Source organism: Crotalus tigris, unplaced genomic scaffold (assembly GCF_016545835.1).
Source record: "Crotalus tigris isolate CLP2741 ecotype Arizona unplaced genomic scaffold, ASM1654583v1 scf7180000017814.3102382, whole genome shotgun sequence".
In the NCBI taxonomy this organism is placed as follows: Eukaryota; Metazoa; Chordata; class Lepidosauria; order Squamata; family Viperidae; genus Crotalus; species Crotalus tigris.
In genome coordinates, this window is record NW_024096652.1 from 2,499,806 (window position 1) to 2,519,552 (window position 19,747).

Here is a 19,747-nt window from a genome sequence, read left to right on the forward strand (position 1 = left end):
ATACTTGTTGACTAATTGACATTTAGCCACAGAGCTTTCTGTTTACATCACAGCTACTGCAAAGAAACATGTAGGACAGATTGTTAGTTCGAATAATTTTCAGACAAAAATACATTTTAGTATGAAATAGCTGCAAGGTAGCTAAAGCAGAGTAGAGAAAGTATTTTTATTGAGCGTGCAGACTAACAAATGCTTCTGAGATATATTTACAGTCTTGAGTGTTTGATAGAAAGCTGCAACTTCAGCCTGTGAACAGATAACATTCATAAATAATTTCTAAAGCTTGTAGTAGCACATTTCCACACAGTGAGACTATGAGATCTTTCTGTTGGATTATACAGCATGGACAGAGTGGCACTGCTGATAGCGTGAAAGCAATTTGGCAGAAAGCCCTTGTGCTTTTTTTGTGTGGTTTCCTCAATCGGAGTGATTTGCAGATCATCTCTTAACAGTGAAATCTGCTCTGTACAAATAAGTATGGCACTGGGGCAGACTTAGAAGCTTAAGTAAAATGCTGATAAGAGGGAGACTATAATATTAGAGAGGACGAGATCAAGAGATCAAAAAAATACTGCTGGGTTCCCATCAGCTTTACATAATTAATGCAGCCCTGATACCACTAGTTTGGCTAATCAAAGTTGAAATTGGATCCCTTCAAAAGCCAATGAGGTTCTTTCTGTTGTGACTGTTGACTGTACCTTGTCCACAGAAGATACAAATGCAAAGAAATCACAGCCACTGTAACGGAGGTCTGATCGTCCCACAGTCTCTTTAATACCAAAAAGTTGCAAAATTTTAAACTCCCACGCAAAACAGTCCTCAGTTATACAGTGTAGCATGGAGTAGATTTTCAAGGCCTTCTGTTCACTAAGGAACAAAATGATTTGTTCCAGATGAGCATACAGTTAAACCAAAACTGTGTTAACACATGGGAAAGTAATTACTCAAAAGCAGTGATCCTCTCTCTATGGCTTTTGAACCGTAACGTGTCTGTCACTGTTTAGAAAAGCCTGCCTGTCTCAACATAAAAAGATCTCTCTTCCTATGGACAATTGCACTTACCCACCTATTATCTAAAAAGAATAAAACTGGAGTGTATCATCCCTGCACATGCATAGCCATGGCTCTTCTTTTCCCTGGTCTGCAGATCTGGTACATTCCTATAGCTTAATATACATAGCATACTTTTAATTAATGATAATGCCTTCAGAAGAAGCCTCAGATCCTTCGCTGCATCACTTCCTCCTTTGAGCCCAATGAACAACTGCACCTGAATGGACGCTCCTTCTCAATATTATTTGTATTTCCCTCGCTCCATGCTTCCCACTTGAGTCATGTATGTGGATCTTGTATTGAGACAACTATGTACGCAGAGGACATAGAGCTGTGTATACAAAACTCAGCAGCTACTGGGAAAGCATACAAGCAAGTCAGCTGCAAGTATAAAATTAGAAGGCAGCAACTTGAGAGCTGTTGATGTTCTCAAGTGGCAAGTGTAAAATATCTGTATGGGCTCTGCTGGCTCTTGGAACAGATATTCTGTAAATGGAGTGCTTGATCATGGCAAAAAACCTCCATTTCTTGAAGTGTATCTTATTGCTCAGCAAGCCTATGGGTTATCCTAATTCTGATCTCAAAGAGGTAAAAAGAATCAGGTGCAGGAAGGTCATTAGGACTCTACCCCAAAAGAACTTACAAAGGCATCATAGCCCTTGGTAGATCTCTAGCCTAACTGAAAGAGTGTTCCGGTATATTCAATTTTTGCTCATCAAACTCTCCAGAACATTTATATTTCAAGTTTTAATGAAGTGGAAGATAGAATTGGATTGGCCAAGGTAAAGAAACCAGCCAGTCTCTGTTCCTGACTGTTCACGTAAGTTTACACTTGGCATTTAACGCGTCAGACTATTGTCCCAGAGTGCAGAAAATATTCTGGACTATGGCTACAAGTGGAGTGGACGGGACATGTAAACAAAGCTAAATATCACTAACTGATACCACCGCTGCCTTTGTCATATTGCATTCATTCCAGTCTCCGTGAAATAGCTCTGGGTCATAGCTTTCCCCAATTATCAACTGGAGGAAACTGATCTACTTCCCCCACTTCAGTGCTGGGCGTGTCTCCCAATGTGAAAGTCAGTCGATACCTCAGCCTCACTTTCTCCTGCAACGAAAAAGGAAAACCAAATGTAGTAGCCAGTCACAATACAGAGTAAAAGAGCAGATGCACTTAAATGAGAGTACCCTAGAACAGGGGTCACCAACCTATGGTCTGCAGCCCACTACCAGGCCATAGGCTGTTTGCCACTGGGCCGTGTGAGTGGCTGGCCAGTGCACAAGCATGTGTGCACTCGCACCCCCCCCACTCGCGCTAGCGTCACGGTGTCACACAGGCACTATCGTTGCTGCAAGTGCAACATCCCCACTGCACTAGCATCGCGACATTGCGTGGGCACTAGCATCACCGTTTGCATCACATGTGCAATCACGGTCGTGTTCATGCATGCATGGCCCCGTTCATGTGTGCTTGCATGCGTAAAGGCACCTCCACACACCCCCGAGCCGCCAACCCAGAAAGGTTGGCGACCCCTGCCCTAATACCCTGGGATTTTTTTTTTCTTCCACTCAATTGTGTTTGATTCTCAGACAAAAGGACTGATTTTTGGTGGGATAATTTCCTTTTAAATCTCTCCCCCCCCACACACAAAAGTCCATAGTTGTGCTGATGAAAATTCTATATTTGGGCAGCAAAAACAGGTAGAATAATTTTGACCTCTTCTCTGGAGGAAATGTAAAGGACTATTACTTTCTAGGGGCCTTCTGTTTATAGTCCCACCCCTAAAGAAATGAAAAAGCCAATCCCCCTCTTTCAGCCTAACATAGTTACTGTGACATTACCAGTTCCAGTGATGCTACAGAAAATGGAGAGGTTGAGTTAAGACCCCCCTAATTTCAGATTTACTCAAAGTTGTCTTAGTGAAGCATAGGGGAAAGAAAAAAGCCCTAGCAGAATTTAATAATACTACATGCTCTATTTTTTATTTTTATCCCAACCTTGAAAAGTATCGAAGTCTTTTTGCTACACATAACATCAGTCCAAGAAAGCAGTGATGAGACATACAAAAAAAAAAAAAATGACCCAGTATAAGGAAAATGACTATATCTTTAAGAAGAGGAGGAGGAGGGTCTAGAACACAAGACTTCCCACCTTTCTAGGATTTGCAAGCAGCATAACCTGGGTAATAGCAGCGGGTGGCTTGATGGGACTGAACGGAACTAACTCTGTCCCTGAAGGTGGCTGCAGTTTTACCTTCATGGACTGTAAGGAAAAAAAAACCCAAAAACAAAAGTTAAGGCAATGCCTGCTTCTGTAGAAATGGTGCTAGATCGCACATTTGATTATAAGCATATATAGAAAAATGGGAATATTTTCCAAGAGAAGGTCAAAGCGCTCACATAGCTGTCTAGTTGTAACTGCCTTCGTAAAATTAATTTAGAATCGGCTGAGGAAATCCCCAGAGATTCAGTGGCATTCAACATTATCCAAAGACGGTCCAAGGCAGTAACCGGGAACAAGAATCCTGCAAAACAGTAACACAAAGACTCCTGCTTCTCCTTGAGAGTAGCCATCTTCGATTTAGCCCTGTGCCCCATAGGCATTCCTTGAGGAAAAGTCTGAAGCTTCTGCCTACACCAGGGGTAGGCAACCTTGGCTCTTTTATGACTCGTGGACTTCAACTCCCAGAATTCCTGAGCCAGCATGGCTGGCTCAGGAATTCTGGGAGTCGAAGTCCACGAGTCATAAAAGAGCCAAGGTTGCCTACACCAATAAAAGAATTCTACATTCTTCTCTGGTTGGTTCTTGGCCATTGTTATCCTCTCTATCCCTTACCTTTGGCACTGCAGCTTGTAGCACAATATTCTTGATGGGAAGAGGTGCTGTGTTCAACATCGATACCACCACCACCAACACGTCAGGCCGCCCAGGAGGGCACTCCTTTGCAAAGTGCAGCAGAATACGCAGACCATTCTTGTCGTAAGCAGTCACGGGAAGAACGCTGCCTGCAAGGCGAAGGAAGTATTTATTTTCAGGATAGAAGAGCAACATGCCGTCAATAGAATAAGCAGTATGGGCTTTGACATGGCGACGGTGTCATAATGGAAATTGCAATCTAGCTTTCAAACTCGCAGCCCGTAGCCCGTTCTAATGAGTTGGGCACACACACACACACACAAAAAAAAGATGGCACCTCCATGGGGGATCTGATTCCCCTCTCCGCCCACTAGATGTCAACGCTATCGCTCATCCTTGAGGAACACCCATACCAGGGGTAGGCATTGCTGGCTCAGGAATTCTGGGAATTGAAGTCCACAAGTCATAAAAGAGCCAAGGTTGCCTACCCCTGGCCCATACGGTTGCATACCATTCCTGAAGAAGAGCCATGCTAGTCACCATATCGTTCCACAAAGTCTATACAGGTAATTCACCATTTCTAACCATTTTAGTGATGGTTCGAAGTTACAATAGCACTGAAAAAAGTGACTTATGACCTTTTTTTTAAAAACACTTACAGCTGTTGCAGCATCCCCATGGCACAATTCAGACGTTTGGTAACTAGTATGTATCTATGACAGTTACAGTGTCCCAGGGTCATGGGATCCCTTTTGCGACTGACAAGCAAAGTCAATGGGGATGCCTGGCTGACTTAACTAACTTAACAACAGGGGTAAGAAAGATCGTAAAATGGAGCAAAACTCACTTAACAACTGTGTTGCTTAGCAACAGAAATTTTGGGCTCAATTGTGGTTGTAAGATGAGGACTATATGCAATACCATCCTCCCTCCTTGGCCAGACAACCTCCCACTACTGTTAAGGCTTGGGGGTCATTCTCCATTCCTAAGTAAACAGAAATGGCGTGAAATCAGTCCAGCAGTATATGAATCTCACATAGCCTTGAGCTGTGGCGGCACAATGGTTAGAATGCAGTATTGCAGGCTAATTCTGCTGGCTAATTCTGCCAACTGCCAGCAGTTCAATCCTCACTGGTTCAAGGTTGACTCACCCTTCCATCCTTCCCAGATTGGTAACTCAGATTGTTGGGGGCAATATGCTGACTCTGTAAACCACTTAGAGAGTGCTTTAAAGCACTATGAAGCAGTATATAAGTCTAAGTGCTATTCCTATTTTATCCGAGAGTCCAACACAGCAGCAGCCATCAGCTGAATGCTAGGGGCCTAAACCAAGAATAGGCATCAACAGCTCAAAATATGACTCTAGAGGCATGCAGTTCAGTGTTGTGGGTGGGGTGGGACATGTCATGTAGCGGCACATGATTTGAACCTGTGTCCCTAGTGCCACTATCTTTAAACCCTGAAAATAAGGTCTACTTATAGGATGACACAAGTGATGGAAAGGTAGCATAGTCTGCCTAACAGAGAAAGCATTAAGCCTTTTGTATAAAGGCAAGTGATAATTCTTCAGTTGAGTGTTAAGATTCAAGGACTCAGAATGTCATGCTAAAGCAGTGGTTCTCAACCTGTGGGTCGGGACCCCATTTGGGGTCGAACAACCATTTCACAGGGGTCGCCAAACAACGCAGTCCGCCATTTTTTTTCCTCTTTTCCTTGGCTGTGCTACTCCCTTTTATTCTACTGGCTTTTGAAAGCCAATAGAATAGACTCTCTTGAATAGAGTCTAATTCTATTGGCTTTCAAAAGCCAATAGGAATTGTCCAGGCTGTTTCTGCCCTGCTGAGCCTGCCAAAAGTCCCATTCTGCAAATGGTGCTGCACCAGTTGAGTAGTCCTTGACTTACAACCGGTTGAGTAGTCCTCGACTTACGACCAGTTGGGGGTCGCAGCATTAAAAAGGTTGAGAACCTCTGTGCTAAAGAGTCCTTAGTGTCACTACAGGAGAAAAGAGGCTGCCACAAAACCAAATTCAGCAACTAATTTGTCACTGGCCAGTCACTTTTCCCATGTCTCCACCCCATCCTCAATAAACAATAGCTGTCACTGATTACAAGTTTAAGGATAACAGTTGCAAAAACGTTAGCTGGACAACATTTCTTTTTCTAAATTTCCCTAAATATTTCTCTAAACAGATAGAACTACCTCAAAAATAGCATCACTTCATTATACATTTCTTTTGCTTCCATTTATTCCAACAAAATGTTTTTTAAAAACCCTGTAAAATGGACATTTAGTATCAAACTGCAATAAAGAGGCATGAGAGTAAGTACAGGATTATTTACAGCATTTGCTCCCATGATAAGAGGCTTATGTTTTTGGAAACTAAAAGATAATTCAGGTTAAAAAAAAAATCCAAGCATTCCCTACATGGAATGAAAGATACATTTACCCAGACAGAAAGGGTGTGTGGGAACAACTATGTTATTTTTTCTGAGAATAAAAATATGCATCCTTTACTTCACCATTAAACAGATACTGGCCAGCAATGACCCATACTAGGCTTAATTGATTCCAATGGAACATGGACATTGGCCAAGGAGATCTCAGGTCCTTTCAAGGGACTTCCTTGTTGCTGGAACAGGGCTGAGTGGAAGATGGGACTTCCTGGATATGGAACCGGAGGGCCTCCTGGACCAGCAAGCGACAATCCTGTAGCAGATGTCAGAGGTGCAGAAGTAGCAGCAGGGATTGTAGAGGCCATTACGGCTGCTGGAGCTGAAGACCTGAAAGAGAGTACAGAAGGATTCCAGATAACCAAATTAACCCACAGGCTAACAGTTAACACTGATTTATTTCAAGTATAAGGCCACCAAACTGGACTCAAGGCAGCTTGAGTTTAAATTTAAAACAAAACATCTATTGTCACCCTGGGTCCATATATTGTTTAATGGGGGACAAATCATTGGAAATGCCTATGGTTACTACCAATTCCTGTAACAGAAAATGGCCCTTTGAAGATAAAATGGTGCTCATAACTGCTGTAATATATGTCAATCAGTGGTGCTCAGTGAAATATATTCTAAGTTGGTGGAGAAGATGGATGGACAATTGACACCCACAATCTTTCCAATAGTACAGGTGGTGAACCACAGCAACAGGAAGAGTAAAAAAAAGAAAATCACACCACTAGAATAAAGGCAGACAACTATATTGTATGTTGGATCCCACTTACAGAATCAAGATTTTGTCTTATTCTGAAATTTGGTTTCAATATTAATTTACCTGGGCTGGTTTGATATATTGTTAAATAATTATCATTTTACCCAAGTACGTGCTGTGAAATAGCAAAAGGGTTGATTTTGTCTAGACATGTTGTGTGCTCATTATATGATTTGTTTGCCAGGTTCTATGCCTCTATTTTTGCAGTAAAAACATAGTTATGTTTTTTTGAGTTTGCATATAAGTCACCCAGAGATCCATTGTAGATAAACATCTGTAGGTTTCATAATTACAAATAATGCTTGCTTACCGATGGTATTTGGGACCAGGAACTCCAGTGCTAAACGAAACGGTCATAAGGTACAATGTCATGGGACCGCACTGACATACAACAGCAGTTCTGATAATCCCAGTTGCTGCATGATCTCAGCACCCTGCAGCTGCAGTCACCATTTGCAACTTCCTGCTGGCTTCCCCAATGACTTTCTTTGTCAGAAGTTGGCAGTAAAGGTCGCAGATAGTGATCACATGACCATTATAATGTTGTAACTAGAAGCCAGTTTCTAAGCGCTTCAACCACACTTGCATGATCAGCTGCAACTATGAAGACATATTATGAGTCCCTCTCATTCAGCACCCTTGTAACTTCAAACAATCACTGATTTGAGTGGATGTTAAGCAAGTAACACAGGCAGACCTCAACTTCTGCAGTTTGGGAGCTTGGCAATCAGCTCACATTTATAACCGGTCAAACCTGCTGTGGTCACATGTTCACAATTTGCAACCTTCCCAGCTGGCTTCCAACAACAAAAAAAAAATCACTTAACCATTATGTGATCTGCTTAATAACCATGGTAAAAATGGTTGCAAAATTGAATCCAGGCATGTGATAACTCACTTTTGACTGCACCAACTCAACAATGAAAATTCTGGTTCCAACCGTGGTTGTAAGGACTATCCGCACCTGTAATTATGGGACAAGCCCCGAGGCTTATTTTGAGGACCCACTTAGTCCCAAATGCTGAAAATGACATTATTTAAAGGAAATGCCTTCATTCCCCCATTTTTAATTTAAAAGAGAGGAAGAGCCATTATCGAGCAGAGAGAACAGACCAAAATATCCCTTACCCTTTGCTTTCCTCTAGAAGATGATTTAATGGATCTATCTTGTGCAATCCACTTGTTCCCACGGCTGAGCCAAAGTAGCCTGAAGCTACAGGCATTGTACTTAAAGGGCCAAGTGGTGGTCCAGTAGAGAAGATGAAAGAGGTTGAGGTAGGAGCAGAAACACTGGAAACAGGCTGAGGGGCTGTGAAGGTAGAAGGAAGAGGTACTGATGCTCCACATCCTGGCTGTGACACAGATGAAAGAAGCGGGTTCACTGGTGAGTTGTAAGGAACAGAAACTGGCTTTGGATTCAAGAAGTCCAGATCTACTGGCTCATTCTGCAACACAGGAAAGAGATGTACCACTGCAATGTTTTACCTCTCTTCTGTTATCACACTCTAGAATGGCCTTCGTCAGGCAGGGCATATTCCTCTATAAAGGATGAGATGAAGGGGTCAAGGGCACTAACAGGTTTTAAAAAGGCACTTCTTCATTTCAAATGGCTTGGCTCATTATGGAAATCAGTATGGAAAACAGATCTGGTCTGTGTATCCTACAGAAAATAGGATGCTCTTTACTACTGCATCCCTAACAATGGAATAAGCCAGACAAATAAAGAGCAATTCAATTCAGGACAGATTTATTCTTCATACTTTCCTAAAAGTATAAGTATAAACAGAGAAAATTATGCACCATTTCGGATTTAATTCCAAAATGTACCTCTGGGCACCAGAAGAAACAAAGATGCCATCCATCTGTAACTCTTTATAGTCACACAACCTCAGGAAAAGGTGTGGTTGCTTTAAAGAACTGCAGATAGGTGTTATATTTTATTTATTTATTATGAAATTTATTTGCCGCCCATCCCGTATCCAACAGCTCTATATTTACCTGCCTGCCCACTTCAGAACCAAATCTAAACGGCTGCACAGCCCTAAAATCTACTACAGTACAGAAAACAAAATACCTGGAGCAGGTTCCATTGATTGCTTTCATTTGATTCTTTTACTACACTTGGAGCAGGGTCATTGAGTCCTGAGTGGGGGAAAAACAGCATTAGGAATTGAAAGCAATAAATGCAAATCGCATTTTAGTAGGGAAAAACTCCTAAGTAAGCTGATGAGGTTTGCGTGAGAAGCAGCATGCAATAATTTGCATTAAGGTTATGGAAACCCAACTATAAATACAAGTTTAGCTACAGTTTATCCTGTGGGGTATCTTGAACAAGCCCCCACTCTCTAAGGCTGTATCCAAGAGTACTGTGTTGTGAGACAGAGGTGGGGATGGGGTAGGGGGTTAATTGCATTATCACCCTCTCCCTGACAGATGTCATTCTTACATTTGGCTCAGCAACTCTTTGGAAACCTGTTAAAAAATAGACATTGGGCCAATTCATACAGCCATTTCTTAATATTTTTTTTTACTGCTCTTTAACTGCACAACTATTACTGTTTACACTGCATTTGTTACTCAACAACCAGGAGCAGAAGCAAGCAGGGCAATTTACAGAGTAAATTGGGAGAGTAACAGTAACTTTATTGTTCCCAGCTCATTTAAACAAATAAATATTATCACATGCTTTCTCAAAAGATCCCAGTGGAATCCCAAAGCTGCTTTTTCAAGAGGCAACTGGACTTTCTTGTTTTTCTTTGAAGACGTTTCGCTTCTCATCCAAGAAGCTTCTTTAGTTCTGACTAGATGGTGGGGAATGGCAGGATATATATTCCTTGCAGACAGCTGGTCATTTGCATTCTTTTAGAGTAGTCGTTGAAGCAGACAACACAGACTCATCCCCAATAGCCTGTGCCTGTCTTCAACAGTGAAGGGACACAGAACAGAAAACATCCTGCAGCCAAGAAGTCCTGTGCACTACCCAAGTGACCCTGAGGACACAAGTAAACCTCCAAATGGCTTCAACAACTCTCTAAAAGAATGCAAATGACCAGCTAACCATAAGGAATATAAATCCTTCCATTCCCCACTATCTAGTCTCAGAACTGAAGAAGCTTCTCAGATGAGAAGCGAAACATCTTCAAAAAAAAGAAACTCAAGTTGCCTCTTAAAACAGCACCTTTGGGACAACTATGACCTGGATGACTGAGAATCTCCATAGACATCCCAGTGGAATCTACTCATGCTGATAGATCTGGCAGGGGAAGTATATTCCAGATCCTGTCTGTGAGAGAGCATCATCTGGACCAGTGGTTCTCAACCTTTTTAATGCCGCGACCCCAACCGGTCGTAAGTCGAGGACTACTCAACTGGTGCAGCACCGTTTGCAGAATGGGACTTTTGGCGGCTCAGCAGGGCAGAGACAGCCTGAACAATTCATATTGGCTTTTGAAAGCCAATAGAATTAGACTCTATTCAAGAGAGTCTATTCTATTGGCTTTCAAAAGCCAATAGAATAAAAGGGAGTAGCACAGCTAAGGAAAAGGGGGAAAAAATGGCAGACTGTGTTGTTTGGCGACCCCCGTGAAATGGTCGTTCGACCCCAAATGGGATCCCGACCAACAGGTTGAGAACCACTGATCTGGACCCAACAGGAAAGCCTTTTCTGCCTTGTGCCTGTCCTCAGGAACATCATCCCACCCCCCAGATATTAGACCTCCCTCAATCCTAACTTAACCCAGCTTTGCTTTCAAGCCCAGGGCTTGGATAAAATGAGCTTTGTTTCATGGCTAGTCTGAGTGTCTCTAAGTGTTCTTGGCTGCTATTTTTATGATATCTTTGTTGTTTTTCATTCTGGCTGTTTTAATTGTTTTCTATTGTTTTAATTAGGAGCTGCACAGAGTGGTGTATATGAGATGGGTACCCTATGCATTAAATAAATACACACATACATAACACTATCCATGGACGCTACACAATTAGATAGAGCAGAGGGGAAAAGAGGAATCGTAATATTTGCATTTAGCTTATGACAGTCCATCTCTCTCAGTCTTTCTTATCTCAGCAGGGAGACAGTATTCAAAACAGATTACTATGTTGCTTGTGCTGTCTTCCTTAGCCTTCAGAGATAATGTACTCCAGAAAATAGGTAAGGGATTATAATGAAGTCCTTCCATTTTCTAGATTGTAGAAAAAGCATCCATAGCAGCGGCTCCCCAGCACTCTCTTCCACATTAAACACCATTAAACCACATCCAACTTACCTAGACACAGGAGCTCCTCATCAAGCAAAGAGAGGGAATTGGCTGTACCACTTGACTGAATAGGGGTGGATTCAGCATGGCCAATGGAATGAGTCCGGGAGTGACCAATCGCCTGAGGCGGGGGCGGGAGGATGGGGATTTCTGATAAGGCCGGAGCTGGAGTTAGGGTTGGTGTTGTGTTCAAGGCTGAAGGAAGGAGTTGTGGTGGTGGTGGCGGTGGTGGTGCTTGTGACGGCACATTCGAAACCTCCAATCCCTCCAAGTCAATGAGGGTATTAACGTTATTGGCAGAATTGCTTCCTACAGGGAAAGGAGAGAATTGAAAAAGATGCCAAAGGAAGCAACGCAACACTGGATAATTATTTTTAAGCAACAAGGGTATTGCTTTAATATGTGGATGTGGTCAAAGAAATCAAGAGTCAACTCGCAAGGCAGATTTCCAGCCGTGTCCATTTCTTCAACAGACAAGAGCTTCCTTGTTCCCTAATTCCAAAAAGAAACTCAAACTTCCTTGCCAAGAGTACAGTAGGTTGCATTATCTTCTGCCATGTTTTGGACTGATCTGGGAATGAGCTCTTTCTCTGCTACCTCCCATCTATTCTTTGTCGTTCAGCATTACTGAGAAATGTGCCCTATGATTATCAATATGGCTAGGGATATTCAAGTTCGGAACAGCCAGCAAAATATGACAAATATAACAAAACATCTTAGGGCACCTTGAAGGTTAATGGATTATTATGGTTGAAGCTTCCATAGGTCAAAATAATGGCACGAGGAAAACAGATCAAAATCCAATGGTAATAATTTTCACTACATTTTTATGTACAACGGCATAGTCATAGCTCAGAAATTACACAGTTTTGTATCTGGTTCCCCTTACCCATTACTACTTTGCAGGGACCTTTGGGTTCCAAAAAAAAAAACACAAAAGAAATTCCAAAGCTTGCAATCTGCTTATCTCACAACTTTATCAATACAACAGTTTATTCTAAATCTGCAGGAAGTTGTAGAGAGACTGTCAGTAAGCAATAAGCTTAGCAGAGAAAAAAAAAACAGGGAACCACAAGCTGACAACCCTGAAGGTTAAATTATCTAAAATAATTATAATGATTATTCATCAATTGGCCTTAATAGTAACCTATTATGGGAATAATCTATTACTGTAATTGAGGTCATTACCGATAGAAGTACTTTACTTCCTAAGCTTGTAGTTCAGGGTGTTTAGGCTGGAATGTCCCTTTGAAGTTCTCATGTTTAAGACCAGCCATTACATGGGAAGTAATAATGTTTTAGGAGCCTGAAATATTCTCTTGCCAGTATTTCAGTATTACTGATTCTGATGTGTATTTATACTAAGGATATTAAAAGAGAATCTCCTTCCAAATGCCATACTATTTTAAAATTACATGAAAGAAGCAGAATCATTAAAGAAACAAAGTTAAGTATCTTCTGAGAAATACAACTCACCTTCTGTTGTAGGCAGTGCTGAAAGATCTACTTCACCATTGATGACTTGACCTTCAATAATTTTTTTGTAGGAATTTATTACTCGCGATAAGTTGTCACTAGCCTGAAGAATATCTCCTGTTAAGAGAAAAAGCGTAGATATAGCCTACTGAGTTTTCAAGAATGCTTCCTCTGTCTAGAAACATTTATCAACCTATCTTTGGGATAAGTGTCAGAGCAACAGCAATAGCATTTAGACTTATATACCGCTTCACAGTGCTCTACAGCCCTAAGAGATTCACAGAGTCAGCATACTGACCCCAACTATCTGGGTCCTCATTTTACCAACCTTGGAAAGATGGAAGGCTGAGTCAACCTTGAGCTGGTGAGAATCGAACTGCCAAACTGCAGGCAGTCAGCAGAAGTAGCCTGCAGTACTGCATTCTAACCACTGCGCCATCACCGCTCATAGAGTGCCTGGTGTCATAATTCTTCCCATAATTTAATACTGCATGTATGTATATTATTATATTACATTACTGCTATGACTGTTGTTTCTTTACTTGCCTGAAGTGGTTTATGTATCCATAAACAAATAAATAATCAGCTCATCTGATTCATGCCATTCTAACAGTATGCCCTGCTGCCTAGCTTCATAATTTAGGCTTTGAATATTCAGAAATGTGTTATGAAGAACCAGTGTATTAAAAACAACACTGCCAACTGAGTTTCATTTAAATATTATTTTTCTTTTTAATTCTTGTGGTTTAGGCACTTAAGGCAGCAGCTTTCTGAAACTAAGTATGATTGAATATAACTAGTGCCTATAGCATTAGTTCCATCTTCTAATATTCATCTATGGTGTATAAAAAAAATACCATTTTAATCAAGCAATATGCAAACTCATAATTTAAGCATGACATTTAAACTATTTTAGAATAAACTTCATTTTTTAAAAAAATGGGGAAGTCATATATACACATATGCACCTACCATTTGCTTTTTTATATATGTGTACATTTCATATAGTTAGTGGATGCTGAAATAAATTTTCTATCCACAAAATGAAATTTATATCAATAATTTTTTTTGTCCTAATCATCTGGCATACTATCATTTTGTTCAATGCTTCCAACATATATTGCTCCCTCTTTTCGTTTCCACCTCACCAAGTGGAAAATGAGGTTGATAGAAGGCAATCTAAATTGGTTAAAATGGACTATAAAATGCATGAGTCCAGTGACCAGTGAATAACAAGTGAAGGCATTTTTCCTTATCAATTGTAAGCTTTGTTCACTCAATTCGTAGTCCTGGCTAACGTTTTCGTAAAAGAACCTGCATAACTTAGTAACAGAAGAGTATCCATCATTTTACAGCTTTTCATTCTATAATTCTGTCATCCCTTCAATATTGACCAGATGAGGAAACCAAAGTTATGAAGGTTAACTTTTGGTTTTTATAAACTTATAATAACAGATCTTGCAAGTCTGAATGCTCCTCCCCACTTGGTCCTTATTGAGAACTAGGGAGGGTCCTTCTGAGATGCTTCCTTAAATTACATCTTTGACCCAACTCAGATTTTTTTTAACCACTGTTTCAGTTGTGGCTCTTCCTTAAAATTATTAAGATCATTCCTTCTACCCATTGCAATTTCACTACATTAAAGGAAGTGTGAAAGTGCAAAGACAGCGCAGTTGCAAGTTTCCTGTTTTTTAATGTAAGGACCCTTCCAAAATGTTAATCTCTTGTAAAGTTCCAGAGATGTTTAAAATGAAGGAGGAGTTTTCCAATGACCATGGAGCTGCTCTGGTCAGTAATGGGGGATCCCCAAAAGTTGTCTCGCATGTATCCGAATTTACAGCCCAAATGTTGGAGATGTAGAAATTTAGATGCAACTTATTTTCATATCTGGTGGACCTGTAGAGATATTAAAGCTTTTTGGATTAAGATTTGGTGGAATATTCAAAAGATTTTTAAGAGAAAGATAAAGTTTACTCTGCAATTATTTTTGTTGGGTATTATTGTAGATTTTGATGTTAAAGAAATCAATTTGATGTTGAATCTTATAACAGCTGCAAGATTATTGGTGGGGCAATATTGGAAGAAAAACTCACTGCCTACTTTGGAAGAATGGATACTTAAGGTGCCTAATTTAGCAGAAATGGCAAAAATCTCCGCCTACTTGAAGGACCATTCACAAGAAAGATACATTATGGTTTGGAGAAGATGGATTGATTATATTCAAAAGAAATATGAAACTGAAAAGTATTACCTTGCTTTTGAGTAGATTTTATATAATTATTAATAGTTTTAATTATATTATTATTTTTGTTTTAATTTGTTAATATTTGTTTTGAGGAGTTAAAGTGTGTTATGGTTTTGATTGATAGTATAGTTGGTTTATGTTAGTTAGATTATGTTTGTTTATTTGTTACCCTGTAATCAGCTCTAGGAAGTGGGGGAGGGGGGAAAGGGGAGAAGGGTGGGGGGGTTTATATTGTAATAAATTTTTAAAACTTTTAATTAAAAAAAAGATAAAAAAACCAAAAAAAATGTGAAAAAGTAATGGGGGAAAACACAGTCTTTCCCTGCAAAGAAACAGTCCTAGTTACCCAAACTGCTGTCATTATCTTCTGTTTCACTGGCAAGCTTGAATAATGTCCGCCTCTTGGTTTCACATCTGTCATAGAGCTCCTGTGTGCAGAAAAGACAAGAGAAAAGAGGTAATTAAGCAAAAAAAAAAAATATATTCACATCTACCCATGGAGTGATTAAAGCGTGGTCATCTGAGTGACACTGGCAGCTCTCTTACATGACAGGAACTAACTATTGTGTAAGGAAAAGATTCACACCAACCTTCATGAGCTCTTTATCCGCCTCGGAAGAATCTTCTTTGCTGTAGTGGACCAACATCTCATTCAACAATTTCACATTGTTGTTCACCTCCTCCAAAGTATGCACGCGCTTTGTTACTTTCTGTATCCGTGCCTCATCCTTCAGTTTTGAAACAAAAGAGCTAAAATTAAGTCTATTCTTTTCATTTCACCTTATAATTCTGGGCAGGCTGATTGAAGAGCTCAAGAAACCACATATTCCCATGATTGTTTTTAGAATTCTAGCTACAAAGTCCCGCTATCTGACATGGTTCTAAAAAAAAGCTTTTAGCAATATTTTATGTAGACAAACAAAGCTTAACACAAAAATAAGAATCACTCTGTTCATACCAGTATATAAAATGGCAGAAAATTTTAGTTTTGACTGATCTGTCTAGATCATTTTTAGTTATTTAAGGTAAGAATTTTGTCATAGAGCTAAGGAATTTGAGAAGGAAAGGATAAATACTATACTACACAATATGCAGGGGAAGAAAAATTAAGGATAAAAGCAAGAAATTACATGGAATTAATAAAGAGAGTGTGTCATAGCAAAAAGGAAGGGGGGGGATATTTTGGCAAGGAAAATTCCATGCTAACTGGGAATGAGTGTTGTAGTCCAACATATCTGCAGGGTATCAAGTTATGGAATAATGGCATAAATCACTGATTCAACCGATGGAAGCACAGCTATCCTATCACATGGTGGTGAGGGAGGGGTTGCCACTGATAACTCCTGGTGATTGCCTAGATTAAATATCAGTTTCTTTAGCAAGATTTTCAGAAGTAGTTTGATTCCTTCCTGGAGCTGAGAGTGACTGGCTTGTGGCCAGCCAGCTGGTTTGTGCAGAACAAGAACTCGCATCTCCTAGCCTACACCTTAATCACTACGTCAAACTGGCTCTCTGTCATATGATGCAGACATTAGTAAACAAATGAGCCAGTGAACTGAAGATAATGGAATTTATTAACTCTCTAATTTAAGAGTTGGGAGGCTGAGTGGCGCTACAAATTCTTGACTATCTTGTCTGATTTGTTACACAACCTCCTGATATAATTTCATTCAGAGATAAGAATTTGGTCACAAGTAAAACTAAAATCTTATTACTAGAGGGTCAGCACATTTAATTTTCTGATAACTAATGGCCTAGGTTAAAAAGATTCTAAAATATTTGAATTTATAAAACAAATTCCAAGCAATCATCACCTCTATAGTATTATTAAATGCTCAGTCTCACCTCTTTCACCATAGATTTAATAAGCTTGTTTGCTTCTTGTAAATCATCTGGGTTTTTGCTTTTCAACAGTTTAGCTAAAAGCTGCAAAAAGGAAAAAATAAATAAATAAAATCACGGACTCATTTTTTTTTTCCTGCTCTTTCAAAAATTCATTGAAGGAATCCTAAAAATCTTATTCCTGATGCATATTTGAAGCATCAAATTCTAACTTTTGGCATTCTGATCTCAACCCTCTGGAATGCCGTTTGGGGTGAGATGCAGCTTATAAACACAACCGCAAAACCCATTGATCTTGTTGGAATGTATCTAAGCCTCATTTACAAAAAGAACAACCAAATCTTCAGAGTCAGCCCTGCAGCTGGCAAAGTCTCTTCTGGGTTGCTGTAATTTCCAGAGGATGTTAGGTCTAGAGGCCTGAAACTATAACAAGTAAATGAAGGCAAGATTTTGCTAACAGGAGGAAGATGCTTGTAGCTTTCAATGATTCTAAGTTTTGAATTCCACATATTTTATTGGGCTGCCTGGTTGTAGTCAACTTTGAAAGTATCATTAATAAAAAACAATCAAAAAACAAGAGTTGTGGTGGTGCAGTGGTTAGAATCCAGAACTGCAGGCTAACTCAGTAGTCACTCCAGGAGTTCTATTCTGACTGGCTCAAAGTTGACTTAGCCTTCCATCCTTCGGTAAAATGAGATCAGTAAAATGAGGATCCAGTTTGTTGGGGGCAATATGCTGACTCTGTAAACCGCTTAGAGGGGGTTGTAAAGCACTGTGAAGCGGTATATGAGTCTAAGTGCTATTGCTAATGTATTAAATAGACTAGAGTAAGATGAGTGGGTGATCTTTTAATGACTCGTCTTAGCCACTTCCACATTTTCCTTCCTCAGAAGAAAAACAAATCATATTCATAATACATTAACTGTAAGATGTGCATTACTATAATGCCAAACAACCTAAGCCATTCAATTCAGCCCTAAATTCATAGGATGACCAAAGTGAAACATTTTCTTCACCCACAAAGAAATAGGGAAATTATCCACAAATAGGGAAAACAGTACTACCTTGTTCAGAACAAACGTAAGATTCATTATCACATTACAGGTCAGAATTTGTGAACACTTTACCTGAGTAGGTTTTCTTTGCACTTAAAAATGCAATCCTTAATGTTCCTATGCTCAGAACAAGTAAGATCAAGAAGCATGACATTTTGTAGTGCACCCAAAAGTATCTGCAACTGCTTCCAAAAATCAGAGTTGTTGTGCTACAACATTCATGGGAAATAAGAAACATCCACTCTTGAACATTTCTAAAACTGCAGATGGAGAGGGAGCAGGAAAGTTACTAAATCCCAGTTTTGCATTCTCTATCCCAGTGTTTCTCACCCGTGGCTGCTTGAAGATGTGTGGGCTTCCCCAGCCAGCCATCAAATGGCCAAGGTTGAGAAACACTGTTCCATCCTATGAAAATCAGCTCAATGGAACTTGCCTGTTGCACATTATTATAGCTGAGGCTTCAACTTTACCTTGGATTTCTCTTCATCATCAAACACAGGGTTCTTGGGACGAGGTGGTGGAGAGGGAATAAGGGTTTTCTCCACAGGAATAACAGGATCAGACAAGACAATGCCTGAAAGCAAACAGAAAACGAATGTCATACCCAAATATCTGAAAGGCTTGAGTCTGCTTCTCTCTTTCCACCTTCTGCTAACCTCCTGCTTTTGAATAACAGTTGCCAGATCACTTTCAGGGGGACTACTGCATTTGAATTTGATACAGGCCAACCTTCTTTAACCTCATGGCCTCTGATTAATACGACTAGAACTTTTGTCCATAATGCTCAAGGTAATGTTATTAGAGGATCATAAGAGCTGTAAATCTACATATCTGAAGAGTAGTAATCTGGAGAAGGCTGAATTAGATTAAGCACGCTTCATCTAACCTGGTCATTTTATATATCATCTGATTTAAAACTCCAAAGAAGCTTTACATCTAAATGGCAAATATGTAATTAGTATTCAGTGTGTGGATTGGCTGTGAACAGTATCCAGAACTCCATCATGACAGCATTGAGAACTCCATAGCATTTTGTGGAGGGAAGATTTTATGAATAAAATCCCTAAACTATATAACGTATAATTGTATAATCCCATTATTGCATTATTACAAAATTCTATCAAGCTACAAAGGAGAAAAAAAAGGCAGTACAGGAAACAATTCTCTACCTTGTCTTTTCAACATGTGGTAGGCATCTTTGATTTTGGACTCATCTGGCAAAGCAACTGTCCAGCTGTACAGCAGCTCAATTATTTTGGTTTTGACCTTTTCTGACACTCTGTCTCCCAGGTACTGTAAGAATGCCCAAGAAGGTAAAATGTTTCAGTTTTTCTGCCCTCAAATAAAATAATAATTTTTGAACCATAAGATATTTCTAAGGTCAACTATATTACAAATGATTTTTTGATGATTTCAGATGCAGTAGATTAAGAAACTGACTTGTACATCAAGAAACCATATATTTGCTTTGACAACTATTTGGCCAAAACAAATTTCCAAATTTCTTCTATGACGTGAGAACAGTGTGTGTGTGTGTGTGTGTGTGTGTGTGTCCGTCCCCGTGCACACATTTTAATGCACCATCAAAAGATTCAACGTGTCATCAGTATCTGAACCTCATCAAGGCAATCCTGGGCATGTCCATTCAGAAATAAGCATCACTAAATTAAATGGAACTCAATCCCAGGTTAAAACACATAGAACTGCAATGTAAAATTCTTTAATTATATGAATTGCATATATCC

At 39.8% G+C, this 19,747-nt stretch overlaps 1 protein-coding gene across 2 annotated transcripts in view; it reads right to left on the reverse strand.

Moving 5' to 3' along the window:
- Positions 1 to 151: 151 nt before the first annotated feature.
- GGA3 (golgi associated, gamma adaptin ear containing, ARF binding protein 3) overlaps positions 152 to 19,747 on the reverse strand; it is a 33,182-nt gene continuing 13,586 nt past the window's right edge. For both annotated transcript variants that reach the window (XM_039342913.1, XM_039342914.1), the window contains 13 exons: positions 19,172 to 19,295; positions 18,473 to 18,576; positions 16,951 to 17,031; positions 15,696 to 15,833; positions 15,452 to 15,533; positions 12,861 to 12,977; positions 11,394 to 11,693; positions 9,206 to 9,273; positions 8,260 to 8,576; positions 6,469 to 6,695; positions 3,893 to 4,062; positions 3,209 to 3,319; positions 152 to 2,164 (listed from right to left, as the gene is read on the reverse strand). In XM_039342913.1, coding sequence (XP_039198847.1) covers positions 2,054 to 2,164; positions 3,209 to 3,319; positions 3,893 to 4,062; positions 6,469 to 6,695; positions 8,260 to 8,576; positions 9,206 to 9,273; positions 11,394 to 11,693; positions 12,861 to 12,977; positions 15,452 to 15,533; positions 15,696 to 15,833; positions 16,951 to 17,031; positions 18,473 to 18,576; positions 19,172 to 19,295 — 1,950 coding nt within the window. In that variant the 3' untranslated portion in view covers positions 152 to 2,053. The remainder of the gene's footprint in view (positions 2,165 to 3,208; positions 3,320 to 3,892; positions 4,063 to 6,468; positions 6,696 to 8,259; positions 8,577 to 9,205; positions 9,274 to 11,393; positions 11,694 to 12,860; positions 12,978 to 15,451; positions 15,534 to 15,695; positions 15,834 to 16,950; positions 17,032 to 18,472; positions 18,577 to 19,171; positions 19,296 to 19,747) is intronic.